Below are 25,546 nucleotides of genomic sequence, written 5' to 3'. Positions count from 1 at the left end.
CCTACCCCACTTCTTCCCAGGCCCAGCTTTGCTCCCAATTTCTCTACCTCCTCCCCACCAGGGGGGCAGGGGAGGGTGGTTGAGGTCAGTCCCACTGCTTCTTCCTCCTCAGGGGAAGGAATCCTTGCACTCTTCCCCTGATCCAGTGTGGGGTCCCTCTCATGGGAGACAGTCCTCCATGAACTTTCTCTGACATGAGTCCTTCCCATGGGCTGCTGCTCTTCCTGAACTGCTCCAGCATGAATCCCTCCTGCATGTTGCAATCCTAACAGCACTGAACTACAACAGTGTGGGCTTCCCACAAAGTCCCAGCTTTCTTTGGGTGCAGCCACCTGCTCCAGTGTGGGGTCCTCCATGGGCTGCAGGTGAGCATCTGCTCCACCATGGACCCTCATGGGCTGCAGGGGCACAGCCAGCCCTCTCACCACAGGCTGCAGGGGAGTCTCTGCTCTGGCACACCTCTCCCCACTCCTCCTCCTCCTTTCTTCCACTGACCTCGGTGTTTGCAGAGGTGTCTCCCTTACAACTCCTCCTCACAGCTCCTACTCCTCCTACCACATTCCCCTCCTTAATTATGTTATCACAGAGGCATGGTGACCATCACTAATTGGCTCAGCCTTGGCCAGAGGCAGGTCTGAATCTTCGAGAAGATTCCCACAGAGGGCCACCACTGTAGCCCCCTCCTCCACTACCAAAACCCACATACTGCCATACACATAAACCCAACAGAGCACCTACTAGATGTAACCAAAGAATGTAAAATAGAACTAGAGAAAGATAATTTTTTTTGGAAGAAAAAAGGTATCTTTTAGATATCCCTTTCTTTATGCTACTTGCAATATTCAGTGCAGGTTTTTAAGGTTAACTCATTAAACACATTTCTGTCTCTGAGAGCATCTAAGACTACTGTGAAAAGAGTAACAACTGCCCTAGGAAAAACACCCTTGGATCATTACTGTCCTATAAAAGTTAAACAAGGAAGGGCAAAGGGAAGGAGGAAGGAAGGGCAGAACCACTCAGACCCCTACTCTTCCCCATCTCCTCACATCCTCAATGTGACCCTGGCTCCTGACCCTCTGCCCTGACCTTTCCACCATCATGCCCCATGGACTGACCTCAAGGGCATCTCCCCGTCCTGCCCCAGTCTTCCACCATACATCACCTCTTCCCCCATGTGGTGGCCAGGTCTCCACCACCTCTTCCGCAGTGTGAGGGCAGGAGGCAGTCTAGTGCGGCGCTGTCTGCAGGGCTCCCGAGGGCATTCTCTACCAATATGTCCACAGGCACACCTGCTCCATGGAAAGACTTTTGACAGGGGACAGTACCTCTCATGTCAAGTGTTCAGTGCTGGGCTGGCATCCAGTGGTTCCTTGTGGGCTGTAAATGCCCCATGGGCCACCAGTTCAACAGCCCCCATCTTTAGGTTTGCTTTGCTTTCTAATCATGCTGATGGCAAAAATGATGACTGCAAGTTTGTTTGGGTTTTTTTTGTTTGTTTTGTTTTGTTTTTTTTTTTTTTTTTATATATTTTTTAGATAGATTTCTAAAATTGTGGCAAATATTTTAAAATAGTGATGAATTACTTGTAACCAAATGATCTGGTAACTTTTCACATTGTCTTTGATCACTTAATTAGGTCTAGTATATCACATTTCAGAGAGAAAAATAATGAACATTATTTGCATTTGTATTAAAACTTTGACATTGTACAGGGTTCAAAAAGAAGGGATGATGAGTCTTTCCATATTATTGGCAAAACAATGTAACTAAAACCAAAGAAAGTAGGAATCAGGCTCATTGCTTTGTATCTAACAGAGATACTGATGCTTGTGAGAAATCCTTAACAAACACTATGACAGTAATTACGTCTTTAATGGTTGACTACAGCCAGTTTTCACAAGTGAAAATGACTACCAGAGCTGCAGGCAAGAGAAAACATGGGGTTTGGGATGTCCTAAGATTTTACCCTCATACCACTGATATAAATGGCAGTCTTCTTCCAACAAGAGGTCATTAGGTCAACCAAGTGGTTAAGTTCCAAGTAGCTTAATTTGAGTCAAGAGGACTGCATGGTTGTACAACTATATGAGAATATCATCAGATTTCACAGGCTTGCACACAAATTTTGCTCTTGCTAAACTTGGTGTAGAGTAAGTGTAGATTCTTGTCATTAGTGCAATTAATCCAAATATATACCATTATAATCCTCAGCAGCATTCACCTATTCAGAAGCATGCTCTCTTTATTTTGTGCAGGTAACTTTCCTTGACATTAACAGGAGGGGATAATAGACATGGATATGTGAAGAGAGGTTAATACTCTTCCCCGTGACCTTCCCAGAGTCATCATAGTTTCTCAAGCTGACCCCTCATTATGCTGAAAACTGCAAAGAGAAAACCCCACGGTTCCTGTTGCTTTTTTTGTTCACTTCAGAGATTACAGACATCTGCCCTAAGTACATTCTGTTAAAAATTATTTTGAATGTATTCTAAAAATCCACATCATTCCCAAAGAGGGGAATTACACAAAAGAAATCCCAGCTGGTGAGGGAGGACAATGTGCAACATTATAAGCAGAGCTGGAGCTGCCTGCCGTGATTGCCACTCGGAGATAAAAATCATTCCTCACACTTTGAGACAAAAGTAAATGGCAGTTTGCAATGTTAAGAACTCCCGTGGAAATAAGACGAAATGAGATGAGGCTTCCAGACCTGTGAGAAAAATCAATCTGATGGAAAATTGACAAACTTGTTTAACGTGTCGGCACAAGATCTAAGAGTTGACCCACAGAGACCTCCATTTAGGCATACCGTGAAGTTACTGTCAGTTCTCTTAATCTGTTCAATTACACAACAGGGTCTCAAAGGAGACTTTTTACCAAACATCACTTTAAATTAACTTTTCTCCTTCATGTTTTAAACTTTCAGTCCTTCCCCCTGTCTTTGGAGCAACATGGGTAAATTACTAAAAAGCCCACTTGCTTATCAATGTAAATGCTATAGAAACATCAGTTTAAAATTTTGATTGGAAAGAGAGAAGGTTTGTGCAGTTAAAAAGAGAAAAATACTCAACTCATTATATGTGGCCAAATTTATTTCCACTGTAATTTCTCTGGGCAAAGGTCTAGTGTTTTTCTGGTTTGGGGGATGAAGAAATGGTAGTGAAAAGCAGCACACCATCATTTTTATTCCACTAGGAACATGAAACTGTGCCCCTTTTCACAGCCATGAGCCATAAAGAGAAATAGAGAAGGGTTTGAAATGCAAGAAATACCAGTGTACTGACCTGACCTTAAAAGTCTGTCTTTTTTCCTTGAGGAAGTGGAACAGGAATAAAGTAAGAAGGGAAGATGCTAAAGAATCCAAGGGATGAAACAAATTTAACTTTGAAGAGCAGGATTTAGGAGGGAGAGGTTGAACCCCAGATCGCTGGAGAAGAGAACTTGGGCTTTTCCTTCTTCATTATGTTATTAAATGCAGCTTTGAAACAAAATATTAATTTTTCCCCAAATCTATTATATTTGAGTCTGAAGTGAAAGATTCTGAAACTGAACAGAAAGAGCAGCAGGAATATGGCTAATCAATTAAACCCAAGTGCCAAGACTCATTTAGATTGATAAGTATTACACTGCAAGTGCCCAGCAATATTATTTAATAAGTTTATTCTCAGTAAAAGTATGAGTACCAGCAGTAACAGATTTCTGTTAACCGCCAAACTCATGGAGAATGTCCCAGTAGTCACAGTAGTCTGTCTGCTATTGATTTGGAGCAGGTGTGGATCATGTGATGGATCTTGCTGATGAATTCTTGATCTTGTTGATTTCAGAGAAATTAGGCTTTTCACCAGATTCTTTTCTGGTTGTCTGTTTTATGGCTTGTTTTTTCTATTGAACAGATCAAAGCTGAGAAACAAAAATTTGTTTAACATAGTAAGAAATGAAAAATGGAATACCAAGATGAATGATAGTGAATTTTTTTGGAAAAAAACCATAATTGTGAATGAAGCATAAACATTGAGAAGAGATTGCAGTTAGGAAGAGGGCAGAAGCAGCTTTTTTTTTTTTTTTTTTTTTTCATTCAGAAGGAATTAAGTGATTTTTCTACTGTGCTTGTTAGAACAACTTAAAGGAAGAAGACTTGCTTCTGTAACCACTTAAAATACAAAAAGCCATCAAATTTGTAAGGTCTCTTGTTAGTTTTGTTAGAAGCAGAAGTGTTAATATTGTTGTAGTTTCAACAGCTCTTGATAGAACAAAATACAATCAACTTCTTAAATAGGTAGGACTTAAAATTCTGTTCTGATAAATAGTATGTTCTTGGTCTGGAGATTTAAGGTAAAGGTTAAATATAATTTATATTAAATGCCTACATTACAAGTGAAAATAATTTCTAAATGTTTTCTCTTGTTAAGTCTCATTGGAAACTTGTTAAAAAGTAATATTACCCCTTTTCTCACTTTCTGACTTTGTTGCTCTTTTCAGCACAAAGCACTTTATAAAAGCTATGCTTCTCAATGAGAAAATGTTATTAACTCTCTTCAGTGGCTTTTTCACAGGCTTCAAAATCTTCAGCCTCCTCAGGGTCTGCAGAAATAGACAAGTTAGACTGAATAGCAGACACCCTTATGTTTGTGGACTTTTAATGCTCTTTGGCACTCTGTAGGTCCTCAGCTCAGACTATGTACACTTAGAGGAACAAATTCTGACCTAGAGGAGTAAGGAGGTAAGTTCCAAGGTGGTGTGAGTATTAAGAATACAACTGAGGTTAAAGGGGCCCAAATTCATGATATCTCCATTTGGAAGAATTGTCAGCTGGTTATCCCTCAACCACTCATCCATTCATCCAAGTGCAGAGATGGCACCTTACTGGCTAGTGACTCCAGCTGCTAGCTCCTGTATGTTACTTATTTGGAAACTACAACAGACACCACAATTTTTAGATATATCTTATGTGTCTAATGGCATTTTAGTTTAAATACTAAGGTCCAAGTTTTCTCAAAATTAGAAGGGTAGCAGCTCTACTCTTTCAAGGAATCTTTTGGTGGATCTTAAAGCTTTGTGACTTCACCTACAAAGAAGATTGAGTACTACTGAGTATTAGCACTAATACTAATGATAGTACAAATGCTAATGCTATTTACTTAGTACTTAACACTAAGTATTTTCTAAGCAAAGGGTCAGGAACAAGGTGTAACTAAGATGATAAATCTCTTTAACACATATATAAGTACATAGATGAATGTAATGACAATGAAATATCCTTCATATTATGTTTTAGATTAGTGATATAAGAATGTTAACATAGTAACAATAGCTTTAAAAGTGGGTTTAACTGAGCCTCAAACAATAAAGACTGTGGTTAAAAAAATACTTTAGGGGTGACTCTAGGCAAGTCAATAAATTAAAAAATGGTCTTTGCAATGTAGCTGCCAGCAAGTTAGGCTGATTGTTTTGCAGACAACCTAAAAGGAAGCACAATCTACATATCACTTGTTTCTTACTTAATTTACTTGTGCTTTCTGGCAGGGGAAAAGAATCATCACTTTATTAGACATCATCAAACAAGGGGAGGGAAGACTAGATGAACATGCAGCAAGGAAGTCCTTATTTTTGCTTTCATTGATGCAGCCTTGACTTACAAAGAGAAAGAAGCAAGAGCGAAATTTCTATGGCCCCTATCATAACAGTATATGGGCTTCTTCTATTAAGTTTCCAAAATGCCTCAAGAACTTAGTCACCTAAGTCACACAGAGGCTTTTGAAATTCTTGCCCTTTGTATAATACCAGTAACATCTGTTAATGATGTAAAGAGTTACCATTTATGGTCATTAGCTGTCCCAAGGGTTTTTTGTTTTCCAGTTCATGTCCCCACGCATTCACACTACAGAAATACACCTTTCTCCTCCCCCAAGTATACTGGGCAACTGCCCAGACTAGAAACAAACAGATGAGCTGTTCCTACTTATGTAGAATTTCTCTTCCTTTAATGTTGCCCTTGCCACTTCCCAAACATATTCTGTCATGTTGGCAAAGATCCTACAGAAGGCATCTTTTTTTGTGCCAAGTACCAAATCTTATCCTTATGTCATGGAATATTGAACTGTAGAATATTTAAGAAAGTTAGATGGCTTTATTTGTTTTTTTAATGGATTCAGATGTAATATTTATCTCCAGTTTTCAAGACTATCAACAGAACTTAATTTAAAAAATGATGGGAACACACACTGACAAACATGCAAAGGTCAGAAAAATAAGTTTCTGAAGGCTGGTAATAATTTCAGTATTTAACAGCTGCCTGCATTTGCTCAGCTCTACCTCTGCTAAAGAGGCTTTCACACATGGAAGATTTACCCAAGATCTATATTTTTCAGAGGCAAATTTTTCATAAGCAAAATTATTGAGCTTAATTTACTGCACATCCTTGCTCAAGCCTTTGTAGATGCAAAGTCACAGGGAGCTGTCTGGCTATATATGATTTTACATGCCTTGCAGATAGCTCAGAGATGCAGTTGCAAAATCTAGCACTCATGGACAGCTGGGAGTTTGTGACAGTCCCTGAAGGACTTTGCATCCATAAACAAATGACTGGATTACACTGATCCATAAATGCATTTTTCTCCTATCTCTGGCTAATGCAGTACAATATCTTCCTACTGTTAACTATTTCTGAAGCCACACACAAGAGAACATAAAGGAAATGGCATATATTCAAACAGAAAGGCCATCAGTTCATTTGCTCTTTATGCTAGCAAAAGACTTCAATACCTGTACTCTTGCAGGAAGTGCTAAGTACACAAATATTCCTTAAGTTCTGCTTTCATATTTTTTTGCTAAACCATAGTGATTCATTCAGACTATAGGGGGAATTGGTGACAACTTCTGCTATAGAGCAAGAAAGTTCAACTCATCAACAAACTGTGGGAATAAAGTTACAGGCTTGAGTTCACCAGCAGTTTCCTCCTCTGTAAGAAGCCCTCATGGTGATGACACCTCCCCATCATCATACTGTTTGTGTCAGTCCGCCTTAGTTCTTTCACTGCCTTGTCCCAGCCCACAGTCACCCTTGCTTAACTGACTGGCAGTTGAGAAGAGAGGCAGGATGAACAGTAGATCTATGGTTATCCCTGTGCTGAGAGCACAGCGGGACTCTGTCACCTGGACTGGTGAGGGGCTCTTCCTGTCCTCTTCTCCACTGGGTGGCTGGGAAAGGGTTGCTGCGCCGCAGTGAGTGAGTGAGACCCACTGTGACAGCAAGCTGATGCTCTGGGCCATGGTGTTGGACAGGATCAGGGTTGTGCTTTGGGACCCATGACACAGAGGAGCAGCTTCTGATAGATAACTGTGATCTGCAAGTATCAGTTGAGCCATACAGGCTATGTCTGTACAAGTAAATTGCTGGCCCAGGACAGCTAGCTCTCTGGTGCTGAGGCTGATGGGTATAGGACAATGCATGCTTGTGCCATTAAACCCTCCTGCCCTCAGGAAGTAGGAGGCTAATACAGGGATTACCACAGGAAGCCTAAGGAGATGGCTACTGGGCATCCCTAACACCAAACTTGTTTAGGAGAGAGTCAGTAGTCATGGGACAAGAGCCTGTCAGTGACTGATGGAGCAGTCTGACAGCCCAGCAGTTCTTCTGGCACTGCTTGTTATCAGAAGTGTAGCCACAGAAACTAATGTCACATGCTGAAAAATACACAGTGCCTAGTCAGGGGACACCACCAGACTGAAGCTATATCTCCTGGTTTTCAGACCCATTTTATACTCCATTTCAGTCTTACTGCCGTTTTAGACTACATTTCTCTGAACGGTCTGCAGTTTCCCTAGACTGTCATGACTTCTATTGCATCAAAGATATTGTATTAGTATTTATTCACTGCCGAGCCCCTATTTTTCTTTAATAAAAAAGAGTAAAATTGGAAAACTCGTAACAATAAACCCTTCCCTTGTTCTTCTGTTGGCAAGATCATGAAGGCATTTGGACTTCTCTTCACACTTTTGCAGCGTTATTAAAGAGTAATTTTTCTTTAGCTGCAACATTTTTGATTGCCATTAAAGATTTCCAGATGCATTTGCTTCATGAGCAGGGAGCAAATCCTTCCTTTGTAGCAAGTTTCTCTTCAAGAAAAATATTTTTTTCTATTTTCTAGCTTGCTCATTCACCTCAGTATTTGAGCATCTTTCAAAGTATCAAGCAATGTGATTAACATTCACTACATTTGTTTCTCATCTGTCTCCAAGGAAAGAAGGATATGAAGCATTTTCTTTTGTATAGAAATATTACTTTGCTGCCTATTTTAGAGAAAAAAATACCCATCTCTTAGTGCAGAGAATTATTTAGTTTATATTGCTTCAAAGACCATGCCTCACATAACATGCTTTACTGGGGTCCAGAGAGGTGACCATAGACTGAAACAGCATGAAGAAAATATTTTTGTCCATCAAAGGTAAGGACTGAGATCTTGATCTCGATTCAAGAAGAAGCCAGAGCAAGTCACCTGGGACAAGTTAACTGTGCTCACTGGGAGATAGTGTTGCTAAGATATTTCTTGAAGCTTTCTCTAACACCAAAGGCTGTCGTACTTTGCCATAAAGTACATGATGAAAACATGAGATTATGAAATTTTCAGTCCAGAAACCTTTATAACTTCATAGCAGCTGGAAATGCTCAATAAGCCTGGTTGCAAAGTTTTTAAGACTTCTAAAGCTTATTTATAGACAAACACTTTTCATAAACCACATATAGAGAGATCTGCCTAAACATGGAAGTGGAAACAGTTCAGCTTGCTGTTATTGTTGATTTTTTCCCAGACAAAAATTTGAAACATAATCCCAATAGTAAAACTTTATAAAGCTGGAAAACTTGGATTTACTTTACATAATCCTGACAGCCTTTACAAAAAATCCCCAACCCAAAACGTAAATAAAAAAATTTTGGCTTGACTTCCTTTTTAACAACTGTAGGGATGCAGCTGTTACACAGACCTTTATTTCAGTGCTACCTTATTCCAGTTTGTCAAAGTGTCTCCAGTCGAGCAACCACAGCTGCAGTGGTGGGATTTAGCTTATTTATTCGTGTTAATCTGATCCTAATGCTGACAAAGATCCAGAGGAACAGCTGAGGTATTTGACTGTTCTTCAGCAAGTCAGGTCATCTACAGTGATTGCATCTGTGGACAATACATGCAAGGAGCCAAGCACAGGGAAGTAAGGAATCTCAAATCATTTAGTGCCCTCAGTTTTGTTTAAAACAAGACTTGGAAATATAAAAAAAAAATAAAATAATGAGCTGTCTGCTAAAAGCAGGACAGACACTCTTAGTATAAACACTGTTTAATGAACAGCCAGTGAATTCTTGTAATTAACTTTGATACTGTCCCCATTTTCTATTCTTCTTTCTCTATTGAAAGTAGAAACAGCACATTTCATTTGTATAAGTTATGAGATATTTCGTGCTGTAATACGAAATGCTGGGGCTCTCCAATTTAACTTTGTGTAACACCTCATCTGTGCAACAGCTCTCTTTCCTTTCTCACTTTGTCCTTCAGTCCCCTTTTTGACTTGCAGCATTGCAGCAGTGGATCAAGCATAGCAGAAGTGCTCGAGAACAGGATATTATGTCTTAAATTCCTGAAAGAGTATAAGCAAAGAACATCACAGAAACACAAGAGCAAAATAATCATTCATTTGTTTGAAGTGTGGATATTTGACATACGTGTTTGGATATTTGACGTATAAGTTTCTTACCCTGAGGTTATTGATGCCTGTAGTTTAGTTGAAGATACTTAGTGGAGTCACTCAGTTTGGCCAAAATTTCTTGGCTGTAGAATAAACAAGTCAGAAGTGAAATTTCAGAAATACTTCTCATTACCTAATCATCCTGATCTATAGTTATGAAACAGCATTTTATTTTATTCTTGAATTTATCCCTCCAAGCATGAGGTATATAATACTGTTTAGACATCTGTAAAAAAAATCTATTTTAATCTTTATTTTATGACATGTAATTAGAATATTTTAGTTTGATTTGGACTTGATGTCCAGCATTAAATATTTCTGCATTTCTGTCTCTTTCTCAAAAAAAAAAAAAAAGGTAAAGAAATTGTGTGCAGTTTAATCAATAAGTAGCTGTCTGTAAAGCTCAAAGTTTTGCTCTGCATACACCCACTTGTCAGCTCAATGCTACTTCCCAGGGTGAGACTGACTAGAAGCAGATGATATAGTAGCTCAAAACCAGTTGAAGCATAAGAGATTACAGGGATTTGGGAGTTTAAAGAAGCATTTACCAGTAAGTCCTTAGCTTAATTTTGATAGACTCTTGCAGTTAAATGTCTATTTCTTTCCTTAGCAGAACTACAGACAATTTAGCCAGTGGAGCTGTTTATGATGTATCAAGCAAAACTAGGAAAACACCACATAATTCAACTAATAAAGCTTCTGTTCCAAACCTGAGAGTAGGCCTCAGGTTTTTTTAGCTTGCAAACTTGATCCAAGATTTGGCCAAACATGAGCTCTTTCCAATTCCTCTCCCCCAATCTGAAAACCAATTAAATGCAGAGTTTTCACATATTTCTCAATGAAAATAAACATCTTGTGATCAATGTCTACACAAACTGAAAAAGAGGAAAATAGTACTTGAACCTTCCACCCCTTATCAGTAAAATTTTCAGAAACAGAAAGCCCCTATTTTAAACAACTTGTATCATATTCTGTAGTCTCAAGATGAAGTACAATACTGATAAAAGATCATTTCAGATCTACTTTTCTACAAAGAAATTATGTTACCAACAGGTATATGGTAATCCAACAGCTAATGTTACTTTTCCTCATCAGATGACTCAAATGTAGTTTTAAGGGTCAGCTGACATCTGTAACCAATGAAGCTGAAGAAAAAAAGAAGTATATGTTTTTAAATGTCTACATTTATTATAATCGTTTATAACATGATCATATATGGGAACTGTCACATGAATTCATCAACTCAACATTTTTATTTAAGACAGCCATAATATGCTCATTCTGTATTTCCCTATATGATAACCACAGGAGAAAAGACAAAGAAATTAAAAGAAAGGCAGGGTGAGAAGAGGGAAGAGAGAAAAGTCTTCAGACGATGAGCATCTTTTCTACGGGTTTTCATAAAAAAACCCTGAATCCAAACAACAAAAACTAGAAGTCACAAAAATTCACCAAGTACCCCCCTTGTTTAGGTTGGAAAAATACAACTACTCTCACAAAGCATTATTTGTTTTTTAAGTGGTGCCAATCTAAGGGAGATTGCATGCTCAAGACTGGAGCATCTCCCAGGGTGTCTATGGTTTGAAATAACAACTTGATAACTCTGCTTTTAAAATTTATCAGAACTTCAAATAAAATCTCAGTGACCTATACTGCCAATATAGCAAGTCACTCATGGAGAAGACTGGGACAAAAACAAGTACAGGATGAAAAAAGTAACATTGCTTTAAATAATTTTATTTTAATGAACTCTTTAAATGCATCTGCTTTAAAGTCACTCTGTGTTAATATGGAGTTTCATAAATAAGCAGCATAAACCCTCACCTAATTCAAAATATAAATCTGAATATTTAAAAATCGGACATCATGAGAGTCTTTTTACATATGCTTTTACAATTGTTATTTTGCAATGCATTCTTTTATTAGGAAGTATTTCTTTACCAAGGGGGTGGTCAAACACTGGAACAGGCTTCCTAGAGAAGGTGGATGATACCCCAAGCCTGTCAGTGTTTAAGAGGCATTTGGTCAATGCCCAGCGTGCCTAACATGCTTTAACTTTTGATCAGCTTTGGTCAGGCCATTGGACTAAATAATCAGTGTGGATGTAATCCAATTGAAATAGTCTATCCTATCCCAAATTATTTATGAGAATTCTTTTCTTGTTCAAGATCATATCACCTGATGAAAGTCTTGTCAGCCTCCTGAAAAGCTTGCTTTGCACCTCTGCTATGTTTTCATGTAACCATTGTGTACATGACATGCTGCCTTTCTTGATTCTATTCATGTCAATGCCACAGTTTAAGTATCAGCAAGGCCATATTTATTTATTGAAAATCTGGATGGACATTAGTAAGCTCACATGGAAGCCAGCTGAAAGCCTGGAAAAATAAGCTGTTGGTTAACTATTCTTACTATTACTTATTTTCTCATTCGAAGGGGATTTACAACTTGTATTACTAAGTATTGATTTTGATAAACCCAGCTAGATAAACCGGTGAGTTTAATAGTTCTAGGAAACTATCAAGAATGGCTCAGACTTTTTGCAGGATCTACAGGGGAAGAAATGTTTTCTGTGAGTGAATCCAGTGGAGTTCTGGGGCCATGGCTGAGTTTTGAAGGTTAAGCAGGGTCGGTTGCTGTAGCACAGAAGACCTTTGGGTAATGGTTTTGAGAATGCTGAAAGTCACTCCCAGTAGCCACCTTTGGCCATACTGGGATCAGTTTATTCTTATCTGTGATATTTTTCACAGAAATTAACTTTGTCCCTACTCAAAGACGACTAGAAGCTGCCTACTACTACGCAGAGCCCTTGCTGAGAAAGGGACCCTGCGCAGAGTGAATTTGAATCTGCATGCAAAATGCCATGGTAGCCATTTTCCCTGCTGGGACAAATTGCATGAGGACACTCCCTCCACTTTGCCCCTAAGTGGTGAGAGATAGGTAGAGTGACCACCGAGTGAACTATTTGAGTAGCATTAAAATGGAATTACACCTGGATTTAGAAGAGTGAATGACAGAAAATAAAGGTTATCTGTCTTTTTTCTATGACGACCTATTGGTTAGTTAAGAAAGCACTTAGAGCTTGCCTTTAGCCTCTTCTTCTGCAGGTTGTACAAGCCCAGCTCCTCTGGCCTAGAAACATCTCTGATAAGACAAATGATGAGCCACAGGTTTACCTATGTAATGGCAGGTTCCCATAAAGGTCTTGAAGGAACAAAGACATTTTGTCAGTAAAGTAGGCCTGTTGAAACCTAGGAAATCCAGCATGTAAGCTGCATGTGAGTTTTTGAATCCACTGTAAGTTTTGAGTAAGAGAAAACAGGGATAATTTTTCTTTTTACAAGATGCAATAGCTTTTCTTTTCCCCCTAAATGGTATTTCCCCTAAATGGCATTTCAATAATTAAAGAGTGTGCAGCACTGTTATTTATTCCTATAAAACTACTTAGGAAACATTGATTTATTATAAGGAAATTAAAGAGCTATCTTCATCTTTGACAACACTGCAGTTAGTAGAACATATTTCCATCTAGAATTCTCATACCACATAAACTTCCAAATTATGTAAATGACAAGATCCATGGAAATTAATTAGCCATACTGAGATCTATAAAGATTAATATGGTCAGAAAAATAAGGAAGAGATGAATAGCCAGTAACAGGAAAAACTACTGGAAGTGACTTAATGGCAGAAGTGAAAAGAGATAACCAACTAGATCAGTAATACATAAAGAAACCGTTAAAAGAGTTACTGACTTTTTAGATTGAAAAAGATCTCTGGAGGTCATCTAGTCAAACTCACAACAGGGTCAGCTTGGATCACTTTGCTAAGGACCATGTCCAGATGAGTTCTGCATATTCAAGGATGGAGATTTCAGTCTTTCTGTTAGCAGTCTAAGTACAGTTAGCAGTACAGATAAAGAGAAGACACCACATCTTTCTTCTTTTTTATTTGCAAGATTAAAGGTTTCACGAAAAAATAGAAACTTACAAATTGTGTGAATAGTTTTAATGCACTCATAAAAAGACAGTAAATGAAAGATGACTAAGATTCTGTACTATATCTGCAATATAATCCATTGGCTTTATTCTGAAAATATTGTTGCCATTTTAGAGTAAATAAAAAGCCTAGCATTACACATGTTCACATGTATTTACCATTTATTTAAAGCAAAAACTTTACCATATATTTTTTCCAGAGAAATTAGTTCATCCCCATTTTGAAAAGTCTAATAAGAAAACATTCAACACCCTCACTGGAATTACTGTGAGCTGATGTTTCTGTTGTAAAAAATTATGCTATGGAAATCAACAAACAGTTTTACAGAGAGTTATACAGCCATACTAAACAAGCTTCTAGATTATGCTGCATTAGACTTCCTGGATTAGCAAAACATTCTGACAATAATGGCAACTCTTCAGCTGAAGCTTAAGCATTTCATACTCTGGATTAAAATGCTGTAACCTTTGAAAAACAAATATCCAGTGTTACACACCTGAAAACATTCTTAACCAAATGGTAATACTCTGAAGGTTAATCCAACTTCAAATTGAAGCTGCAATGTCTGTATTTTCACTATCCCCTGGTCAAATTTAACTCCACAGAATGCAATGTGACACACAGAAAATTAATCTTTTTATGTATTTACTCTGGGTATTTTCTTGCATACACTGTATTACAAAGCATCTGATCCTACAAAATGATACCCACAATGGGACTCGTGTTTAGATGGCCTTCTTGAAGTAAGCACTATTTGCATTGTAAGATCTGTTGTAAAATAGCAACCACACAGGAAATGAGAGTAATCCTGTTACTGGCTTATACCCATTCATCTGAATTTCCCAATTCATCAACATAACAGCACAGTCAGAGGAGACAAGTTAACTTAAAAAAAAAAAAAAGTAATTTTTTCAATCAAATATTTAAACACTGTTAAGTTATTTCTGATAGTTGGTGATTCCATTACTGTATGACTTCTGAAGTGGGAACTGGGTATCAGTGTTAGGTTAAGCACTGTTAACTCACTTATAAAAATGGCAAGGTGTAAAGATTTGGAAATCTCTAAAGCATCGCCAATCCTAAACAAAACAAAATGAAAGAAGTTATCAATTCTGTTGAGTGATAGCAAGAAAAGAAGTAAGATTGTCTATTAAATATCCATTCTGTCATAATCATAATTTAATCAGATTTCTGTTTAAGATAATGACTTGTGTAATTATAAAAATGTTTAAAAGAAAATCACAATTCTTTGTAGTTTTTATTACTGTGCATCTTACAACCCTGGGGTAGCTTTAGTAAATAATAAGCATCAAGTTCAGCTCCCAGTTTCAACACAGGCATCTGTTGATCAATTCCACTGGTGCTAGCACTGAGTTCCCATTTACAAATCAAAGGAAACACACACGACCAAGGCAAAGTAAACAGAGGAAAATGAGCTTAACATCTTCTATAACTCAAACTATCCAGAGAACTAGTAGGAATCCACTTCAAGAAATCTGCCAAAGGCTTTTATATCTTTTATGCAAGCAAAAACACAATGCATTTCTAAAGTTTTGCTTCAATATTAGTTGTACAGTACATTAAAGTCAGTGTACAGCTTTTGCCATTTTACTGTAACCTCTGTAAACTCATAATTATATTGCATCATATGAAAGGTTGTGAACCCTCTGCAATCCCCATTAGATCTACTGAATACAGCAGAGTGGAACTGTCATGTTGGTGTAGGAGGTTAAGAGGCAGTAGACATATTGGGTGTCCAGCCCATTTGATAAGCTCGTTCCAATGTCCTCTTGCAATCCTGTAGTACAGTACTGAAGGTTATATGTGGATACTGCTGCACTAGCTGCTCCACTGTGGCTTCATTCACCTGTGATAGAAGAAAAGAATCCATCATGTGCAAAAAGTGAATAAAAAGGGCAACATTATGCAAGCTAAATGAATGATTGAACTTTGGACTCCTGGGAGGACTTGCAGCATTGGGCTTTTCACTGATGCTGTTAGTTTGGGTGCTTTTATCACAAAACAAATATACAGAATGTAAGGTTCTCTTAGCGAATAAAAAACCTCCCACACCTTGATTTTATTGCAGAGGGAGAAATTTTATATAACATGTTTGATTATTTGTGATTGAAAGCCAACAGGAAAGACAATTTGAAAACACCTTTGTTTAGAAAACTGCCACAATGTTTAACAATCTATTAAACTATTTTCTTTCCATGCTTGACTATACGCTGGCCACTCATACAGCCCCAAACCTAGTTATTCAAAGAAAAGCCATCCTGATTAAAAAAGTGTGCCCAGAGTTAACAGATTTCTATCTTGAAATAGAAGCATATTTATTTAAACTCACTCAAGAAGACATAGGTTTCAAATGTAGGATTTTCTTGGCTTTGGAAAATGAAAATTGATTACATCTATTAATTAACTTTTACACATACTAAGTAGTCACTCCACAATTAACCTTACTGAAATGAACTTGTGCTGTATGGTAGCTATCAATGTGCTTGCAATGAAAAATAAGATATAACATGACTAAACATGAGGAAAAGAATGCAAACTATTCTATATTGCAGGTAGATTAATTTATCAATTTACCAATTACCAACATAGGTCAACTTTTGCAAAGGTTAGAAGTCCTGCATGTTTTCACACACATCAGCGGTAGAAGTTTTTATTTTAGCCTTCTGGTGTGAGGCTAACACCGCACAAAGAATTTTGTGGGCAGAAATGGTGGGACCAATAATTAAAACACACAAGACTGTCAGGTCTGGGATGTCCCTCCTAAATCTTAAGACATCAAAGGTAGCACCTTTATTCTTGATTAGACAAGGCAACCAGACGAGCCTAGCTAACCTAACACCTTTACAATTGCAGCGCTGTGAGGGGATTAATTTGTCAATTATTTTTAAGGTGATTGCAGCTCATATCACAGACTAGACAACTTTCTTCAGCCTTTAGATAAATAAAAGATTAACCTAAGAACCATAACTTCTAGGTACCTCTCTCTGAAATCTTTGCTGAACGCTTGGGCATTTTAAAATGCATTGATACTACATGTAAATACTGAACCAGCTAAATCAGTAGGATGTACAACTGATATCATCGTTTGCTTTTTTCCCAACAGTGTTTAACATTCAAGGCCAAAAGTAAAACACTAGACTTAAAATGTTTATTATCATTACAAAGATCCATCTTGGGAATAGTATTTTAAAGCACAGTGACCATAGTATCTAATATAGATATATAATATATATATAGTATCTAATAATATTTTTGTCCTTAAAAGATAACAAGGAGTACATCCTTCTGAACAGTGATTGCATCCAATGACAAGGATAAATGAAAGGTTTAATATCCAGTTCTTCTACTTTGATAACAGAAACAATCAATCTTCATTGTAAGTTTCATCTAGCCAAAACTGACTTGGATAGAAAACTGTTTTAACTTCCCTTCATAGCAAAAACTGCACTCTTTTGGCAAATTACTGTTACAGTAACATCTTCCAGTGCTGAAGAACAAGAAGTGACTTTAATAAATCAAAATGAAATCAAAGATAGCATAAGTCCTCCAAAATATTTGATATTTATAGCTGAATACTGTAGAGCAACACTTCACAGAAATATTGCTTGCAAGGGAAGAATCCCCTAAAGTAGCAGTATTTGCTACTTTCTGCCTATTCAAAAATAGTTGAAAGCCTCTTTTTGTTAGATTTATGGTGCAGAGAGCCATGGCAGAATCTATCATACTACCATGAACTTCTCTTAATGCTTAACTCAGCCACAATGAAGATGCTTACCACAGACAGCTGTTCATTCTGCTCTTTCTTAATGGGAAACATAAAAAGAGATGTTTATCTACTAGGTATCTACAAATATTACTAGTAGATAGAGTTTATTATGATTTGACACATACCTGTTGGGCTTTATTTGTTAGAATAGCATGGATATTATGGCTTTAGAGCCAATATGATAAGCAGATTTTATGTTACAGGTAACAAATAATATGGCAAATTTGTTACAAAGATGATGTTCAAACACAGGAAAATAGGTAATAATATTTTCTGCATTTTACCTGGAGTGTTAAATGAACATTTTAAATCATTAGTTTGATCCTAGACAATAACTTGAGTGGTATTAAACAGCAAAATAATGACAAATCCTTTGTACATATTTGGAACCATAAGAGTTACAGAAAGAAATTACTTTGAGCTTAAAAAATTGAGTTTACTCTCATCATAGAGGAAAAAATTATCCTACCAAGCTTCATGATAAATGATCAACTATATATAGTAACTTTTAGTTACGTGTAAATATTTTTAAACCTAAGAAAGTAACAGCAATTAGTTAAAAATTATGCTGGACAAAATAAATTCAGTGTAAAATTATACAACAGAAGAGGGAAAAAGGATCCTATTTGTCAGTAGGACACCTACATGGTTGGATGAGAAACAAATGTGGACAGTTAAGCCACAAATGATCCCCTATCAGAAGATTTTGAAAGTTTTTTTTTTACCATGAGAAAAGTCAGGTCAAACACTAAAACACTGTAAAACTTTTAGTATTTAAAACTTTCTGTAGTATTAGAACTAAAACTGCATTACCTAGAAGGTAGGAAAAGAAAGAAATCAAAATTCTGTTCTTTGTTAATGAATAAGTAATATCTAAGTCAACTCCCTTAGTATCCTTGTCATCAGCTCCCCTAACGGTAGGATTAAGATGGAAAGAAGTTTTATGCCGAACCATTAGAACACAAGCTTCTGTCTCTTTAAGATGCAGTCTGGCTTGTGATAAAACAAAACTGCTGAATGCCATTCTCAAAATAAATTCATTACACAAACAGAGCAATTTTCTCTTCTGAGCTTGAACAGTCTTGTTCAATGAATGAAAAATAAAAATCTTTACTTCTTAATATACTTTAAAGTGTGGTATTTTTCTTCCATAGAACTTTCATTAATCTTCATCTTTTGACTTGTCAAGAGGAAGACTACTGTCTGAAGATAAACTAGTTAGATTATCTAATACATAATCATTCATTTGCATTTGAATAGCCCTTCAATTATGTTTTAACACACAATGAAATAATGCAGTCCTTATCATTAAGAGTCAAAGTAATAGGTTTGCGTGAATCCTAGTCATCAAACAGAAAAAAGAAAACAACAAAGATTGGTTTGAAACTTTTTTCTTCCTGAAATAAAAATTTATTCCAGGCCAAAGAACAGATTCAAAAAAACAAAGGAGAAGATGGGTTACAGAAACTGGCAGGACCGAGTGATATCATCTCCTTTTAACTCAATTAGAGCCGTTACCTAGAAGTCACAATTTTGAATCCTTTTTGCTTAGAGACCTCTGCACACACATTGCCTATTTCTCAGCAGAATATACTTGACTTTGTGACAAATGTTATCTGGGGTGGAACTTCCTTAACTTCTTCTTCTGATGATAGTGTGGTTGTGCAGAGAGTATTTAATTATTATCTGCACTAGAGAAAAAGAATACTTCTTCATGTGATAATTAGGAATCCATCTAGGAAATAAGAACAGGATTACCCATCTAGTCCATATGAAGTGGAAGAACATTCACAAAAGGGTTTTGGGAGTGCTTCCTTGGAGGACTTTAACCTCACTCTGATAGGTATGTGCATAACATGGGTGAAATACCAAGAGAAATGGCAAATCAGTGTTCAAAACTCTTCCTCTACTTTAGATAAAATTATCTACCTACAACCCCTCCAGTCTGTAAATACTTTTCTCAGAATAAACTAACTGGCATTTATGAGCTAATTTTTCAGGTTCAGGATAAACTACAGCTTTCAATTAATAAGCTACTCACAGGAAAATATTCACTCAGATTTTTGATCCAGTATGCTAGACTTACTCATCTGGTCTGATTGCCAGTACTTACTGATTGGTACATCGCTTATATCCAACACAGACCACCACAAGTAATTTATTTTATGCCATCTTTCACAAGTTCTCATGGAAAATTCTAGTAACTGTTAAATAATTACTAGAAAATTTTTAGGTTTTGCTTTTAAATGTGTCATGTCATTTGACAGAATTCTAGTGATAATTTCAGCAGTGTTTTCTTTCATTTCTAGATTCTAAAATCAGGAATTGCTAAAAATATCAAATTATTCCAAAGGGCTAGGATCTACTTTTTCTTTACTTTTTGCTTCTATTATGTTCTAGGACAGATCTTACTAAATTCAAGGGAGTCAAGTTTTCCTAATGCTGTTAAGATAAATTAGGGATTACTATTGAAACCGTCAGTTGAACTAGACATTTCTTTTTAATGAGACAGATAGCTTCATTCACAAATAAGGAACAGAAACAGAGGTTTAAGGACTTTCCCTAAACAGGACTTTGCTACTTACTTTTTGTTAACTTGCCTTTAGTTGATATCATGTCCAGGAGATCTTCTCTTGCAATGGAATAGCAAGTAGCACATAAAGGGGCTCTGAAAAGCTTTGTTTTTAACTGAGAACTCCTTTACTATACTTCTAAGAAGAATTGTAAGACTGCCTACTGATCTCAAAAACGCCTCCTATAGGTGTATCAAGGGCAGTCTTAGAATGCAGTTCTGATTCTAAAGCTACTAAAATGTCCCCAGAATGTCTGTGTTGTGCATTTAGAGCAATATTGAAAAGGGAGAGTAGAGTCCTAACTTGTACTGCAAGTTTTATGCTGCTCTACACAGTGAAGAAGTATTCAGTGTTAATCTAAAAGGTTTCCTATGTAAGGAATGGCTTCAGGGTAACATCCAATTCATGTGATAATTGAAGAGAAAAAGTTATCTCCATTCCAAGTTAATTAACTGAAATCAATAAGCAGCAATATAATTAAAAAAACCCAAGCCCCTGAACCTAGGCTCACATGCAAAACCCCAGACTTGCAAAACTGGATTAGTGCAAAGATGCAGTCTTGCTTATGCTCCTCAATGGTTCATAACATCACACAGAGATGGGCTGCTGAAATAATTTTTGTATAGTATCTAACCTAGCCCTTGGAACAGGCTAGCTGATTTTGGAGAGTGCTGACATCACAGGCACTCTCCTTCTGAGGACAATACAGGTAGGTATCTTCAGTTATGCAACTTTATAGGCCAGTTGTTAATAGAAAATAACAGATCAAGTTATAATACAGGTAGTCTGTAGTATCTGCACAGAAAGGCATTAATAATATACAAAACTGCTAGCTTAATTTTAGAATCTAGTACTGGTAAAGAATTTTAGCAAAATGTTAGCAAGTGAGATGTAACATTCACACCAAAAGATTTTGAAGACTGTCATACAGACGATGTTTGATAATAAAGGTTAACAGGGCGCAAGTATTACCACTATATTTTAAAATATGAAGAATCACAAAAACAACTTTACACAGAAGAAATGCAAATTGATTTGTTCCAAAAGGGGTTTCTTATCATGTTATTGACAATTTTGCTTATGGACTGGTACTGCAGCATTAGGGGTATGGAAATTTGTGTGCCTTTCTGTCTCGGTATACTTAGAGTAGTATTACATGAAAGCCAAATTTGTATCTAGTGGGCAAAGAAATGACTCTATGGTCATTATGTGTATCCATAATGATGGATTTCGGACACATTTTATATTCCAATTTCTCTAATGTTTTAACAATAAAATCCAAAATATACACACTTGGAGTTATCAAGAAACACGTTTTCATATACACTTTCTCTTCTCTAAGCTGTAGTTTTGCTTTCTCAAGTCAGTGTCTTATAAAACCTGCACTTTGTTTGATTTTTTTTTTCTGCTAATAGTTGAATGAATTATATTCTCAGGTGGCCCAATTATAACTGTTGCCTGTAGCCATAACAAAATTAAAGATTTCTGGAAACGTTTTGTGTGAAGTGCACTTGATCAGCTAAGGCAGACATATTCCACAGAGTTTCAGTGACTGCCCTCATGCCCAGGGGCAGAACCTTTGTTTAGGACTTTAATAAAATAACAGCACTACCAATATTAGCACAATATCCTATAGTCCAAAAAAACTCCCTTATGATTTCAGCAAAGAATGTGTTTTGACTTAATGGATGCTGTTACAAAAAAAACCCCCAAACATGCACGCACATACAAACAGTGTATTTGTGGACTCATAAACAATGAAATTGGCAAGTACAGTCTGATATACTAGTATTATAATGACATTCAATAACTTAATTGTGTTAAATCTTAGCAATTAATTTCCCACTTATATTTGGAAAAGGGGAAACAGCAGAAAAAACAGGAATATCTGTAATCTTTTCTGCCATCTGAAGTGAAATAAATGGAATACCCAAACTTTCTAATATTCAGTGGTAGCCCTTCTGGAAGGATTTCAGAAAATGTAACAAAGTTGCTTGTGGATCTTTTATAGTTCTTTGCTTAGATCTCAATAAAAAGGTAGAATCCTAGAGGGATGAAATTAATTGTTGTGGTTGTTTACACAGGTGAATGCTACTGACTCAAACTGCCAGTCCCTGAACATTTGCTGCAGTCACTGTATTACTTCAAACTAACAAAACAATCCATTTCAGGTCTCTGTGAGTTTGCATAGTTTTCTAGCAGACCCATCATTTCAGGGCTTGCTGTCCTAATCGTTACTGCCAACACAATATTGAATATTAAAGTTGTATAAGTGATAAAGTTTTAATTCACAATTCTCTTTGCTTATTGTGAGGGTTTACTTTTCTATTAAATCAGAGAAACAATTCTAAAGGAACCTTTTAGTTTGGCTGGTTGGTTGGTTTGCTAATCCTGTTCATTTCAATTAGCTGAACTCCACCTATAAAAGATTTCAAGGTAAAAGTATTACCAGTATCATAAGCATTTCAAATTTATGACGAAACTCCTGTGCATTGCTTTGTTCCTACTTACAAAAATTGCAGTTAATAAAGACCCATGTGCAGTGAAATGACAGTGTTTATTTACACAGTGCTAATTATTCTTTCAGATTACTTTTTGCCTGTTGAATTAATGGCATTGAATATTTTCCTTTGTATTCTGCTACATTAACAATAATTTGAGGACATTATTGTAATACTTGTCAAAATGACAGTGTGTAAGATTAACAGAAAAATCATTCTCAAAAGTTGCCAGCTGGCAAAAGGAAGTCCCAAGGGTCAATGCTTCTAAAATATTTCTCCCTCTTTTTTTTGGATCATAAAAATGCTGACTGCTTCACATTACATATTTCCTTAATAGCTGGCCTTATCCTGATTTTGAACCACTGTTCAGTACCTGAGAGTATATCTTTCTATTAGGGTATGATGTGTTCAGGTGGTTGCTTTTTAAAACAAGGACAGACTCATTAACTCAGGAAGATTCCATCTTCAGCCTACTGCCATGGATTTATTGCTGAACTATCAGCCTGGAAGATAAAAATCTTTTGGTAAAGAAACAGTTAAACTAGAAGTACAAAAAGTTCAATTTGTGTAAAGAATTCTTTTTTATATTTTAGCAGATGCTTTCATTCACACACGTAATGGATCTGTTATCCTAGTTAGCTAGGGAAAAAAAAAGTATTGTTCAGTCTTTTAAAATTGTTGTATTGAAAATCAAAGTGAAATAAAAGCTACTTTTCTTTTGTTGTGGGTTAGCAAGGATAACTGTAGGTTCCTTCTAATTGGATTCACAGATTTTATGAATCTAAAATCTTCATTATTCATGAAGAGATGTATCAATCACAGCTCCTACATTATACATATAAAACTTTTAAAAATATAGCGTATCCTTTTTAATATGCAGCAATGTAACTTGAACAAATTATAGTGATTTATGAGAAAATAAGTGCTATAGAATTTTTCTTAAAGGGAAGGACTGGATATTTTCAGTCCTCTTCAATATCACAAAACCATAACTTCAAATCTCAAAATGAATTCCTTAGAATATAAAAGAAGAAATGGTAGCAATTTGTCAGTTTTTTTGATCAGGCTAATGACAGCATTTTCTGAAGGTGGAAGGCAAATTGCTGTGATAATTATATTAAAACAAGTCATGGCTCTGTACTCTGTGTTCTACTGTTGATTAGTAACAGATTAGCTCAAAAACGTATTTGAAATTTAAAGACGTATCTCTAGAACTTAAGATCTTGTATCTTTTTTACTAACTTACTTCAGTTACAGACTATCTGTGTAAATTAAAAGTTTGTGGATGAAGGGTAAAAATGTTTCCAGTCATGCTTACTAATATATATATGTATATTAAATGGAAATTTCTTTTTGCCCTGAGTTGATGTTTTTCACAAGCTGGTACTTCCTCATATGCAACAGGAGATGCATTCCAGTTATGCTAATGATTTGCAGTTTGCACAGGATATATATTTACAAATATTTCTGAATCAGATTTTATAGAAGGACAACGTGATAAATTATTTTAAAAATCTACTGATTTTCTAAAACTCTTATTCTTACTTAAGATGCAAATGATCTCTTAACAGACCATTTTTATTTTTAGGGGTCATCTATATTCCTCTCTCTCTGTGGTAATATAAAAGAGTTTGTCTTTTTGTCAGTTATACTGACCATCAATTTCTGTGTTCTGACATCTCAGTAAAACTATAACAGGAAATACATGCTACAATTAATCTGAGAAAGTCATCTGAAATAAGCTATATGGTTTAGAAGTATTTTCATAAAAAGCAACCTGAATTTCTCAAAAAAGAAAAAAAAAAAAAGAGAAAGCAAGAAATAAAGGGCATGATGATTTATTAACTTATGTGTATCCATTCACAGCCAACTCTGTCAGACTCCATTTCATTCACAGATAGCTGTGAATGTTGAATTTTGCAGCGTCTGTTTTTCAGTGCCATTTTTCTGCATATTTTCCCAAGAAATTTCTCCTGCATTTACATCGTTAGCACTGCTGATAATCACCGCAAATAGCCCAGAGCTATAGGAAAAGGATCTTGAAATATGAAAATCTGTGTGAGAAAAGTGGCAAACTCCATAGGGAGATTATTCTGACACACTATTCAACCAGGCAAGCTATCAGCCAGAAAAACAGATCAAGTTTTTAGCCATTATTTCCTAGGTGATACCCAGCCATTTTCCACAAAGGTGAAGATTTCAAACTGCCATTATTTAAAGCTGTTTGGCTTGTTGTGAAAGCACAAAGAAGTGCTACAAATACATCTTTGAAATGAATTCCAGCAATAAATAGCATAGAGAACATCGCCCTCTTTCTCTGATTTATTTTGGAAATATGAAATACAAAATATTTAGAAATAATTAAGTAACTGTAATTAGTAAATATGATCTAGATCTGTTTAGAGGTAGGAATGTATAGAACTGTGTTCAGAAGAAGAAATTTGAAACATGTGGATTTGAATCTGTGAATCCGATGTAGGCATCATTTTGTGCCCTTAGGATGCAAGTATGGCTCTTAGGAATCCTAGAGTCAGTGTTTGTGGGAGAAAAGAAAGTACCCCATAACTGTCCACACCTCTCTCAAAGTATTTAAAGTATTTAAAGGAAAGGATGAATTATACTTTAAAATATATACTTTTTTAAGCTGTGATTAAAAAAATAGAGCTACAATTCAAATTTGGTTGAAGAACAGATAGCCATGTTCTCTTTCTGCTTTGGGGACTGAGGTGAATTGAATATAATCTCTGGTTCTGGAGACAACTTTGTGCCTTCCTTGGTATTTACTGAGGTGACAAATCAGAGCTTCAGTTTACCCTGGCAGTACACAACCATCTATGTGTTCCCACACACCCATGTCAAGTCACAAAACATAACCTTGGGCTGCAGCCCACAACAGCACAGCACTCTGTGGTTTTGCTGCACAGACTCTGTGGTTTCGCTGTGTGGCCAGA

The 25,546-nt window shown here is 36.3% G+C and overlaps 1 protein-coding gene and 1 long non-coding RNA gene across 4 annotated transcripts in view; both read right to left on the bottom strand.

The window, feature by feature from the left end:
• Positions 1 to 3,646: 3,646 nt before the first annotated feature.
• Positions 3,647 to 9,851, bottom strand: LOC141938368 (uncharacterized). The gene is made up of 2 exons (XR_012627243.1): positions 9,745 to 9,851; positions 3,647 to 3,900 (listed from the first exon to the last, which is right to left on the bottom strand). It is a non-coding gene; the product is annotated as an uncharacterized LOC141938368 (long non-coding RNA).
• A 3,818-nt stretch (positions 9,852 to 13,669) lies between these two features.
• Positions 13,670 to 25,546, bottom strand: part of FBXL17 (F-box and leucine rich repeat protein 17) — a 315,193-nt gene continuing 303,316 nt past the window's right edge. The window contains exon 9 of one of the 3 annotated variants that reach the window (XM_074855753.1): positions 13,670 to 15,601. In XM_074855753.1, the coding sequence (XP_074711854.1) occupies positions 15,464 to 15,601 (138 nt within the window). In that variant the 3' untranslated portion in view covers positions 13,670 to 15,463. The remainder of the gene's footprint in view (positions 15,602 to 25,546) is intronic. The other 2 variants (XM_074855754.1, XM_074855756.1) reach the window with 2 other exon arrangements.

The sequence above is a fragment of the Strix uralensis genome, chromosome Z (assembly GCF_047716275.1).
Source record: "Strix uralensis isolate ZFMK-TIS-50842 chromosome Z, bStrUra1, whole genome shotgun sequence".
Lineage (NCBI taxonomy): Eukaryota > Metazoa > Chordata > Aves > Strigiformes > Strigidae > Strix > Strix uralensis.
This window is presented reverse-complemented; position numbering and strand designations above follow the sequence as displayed.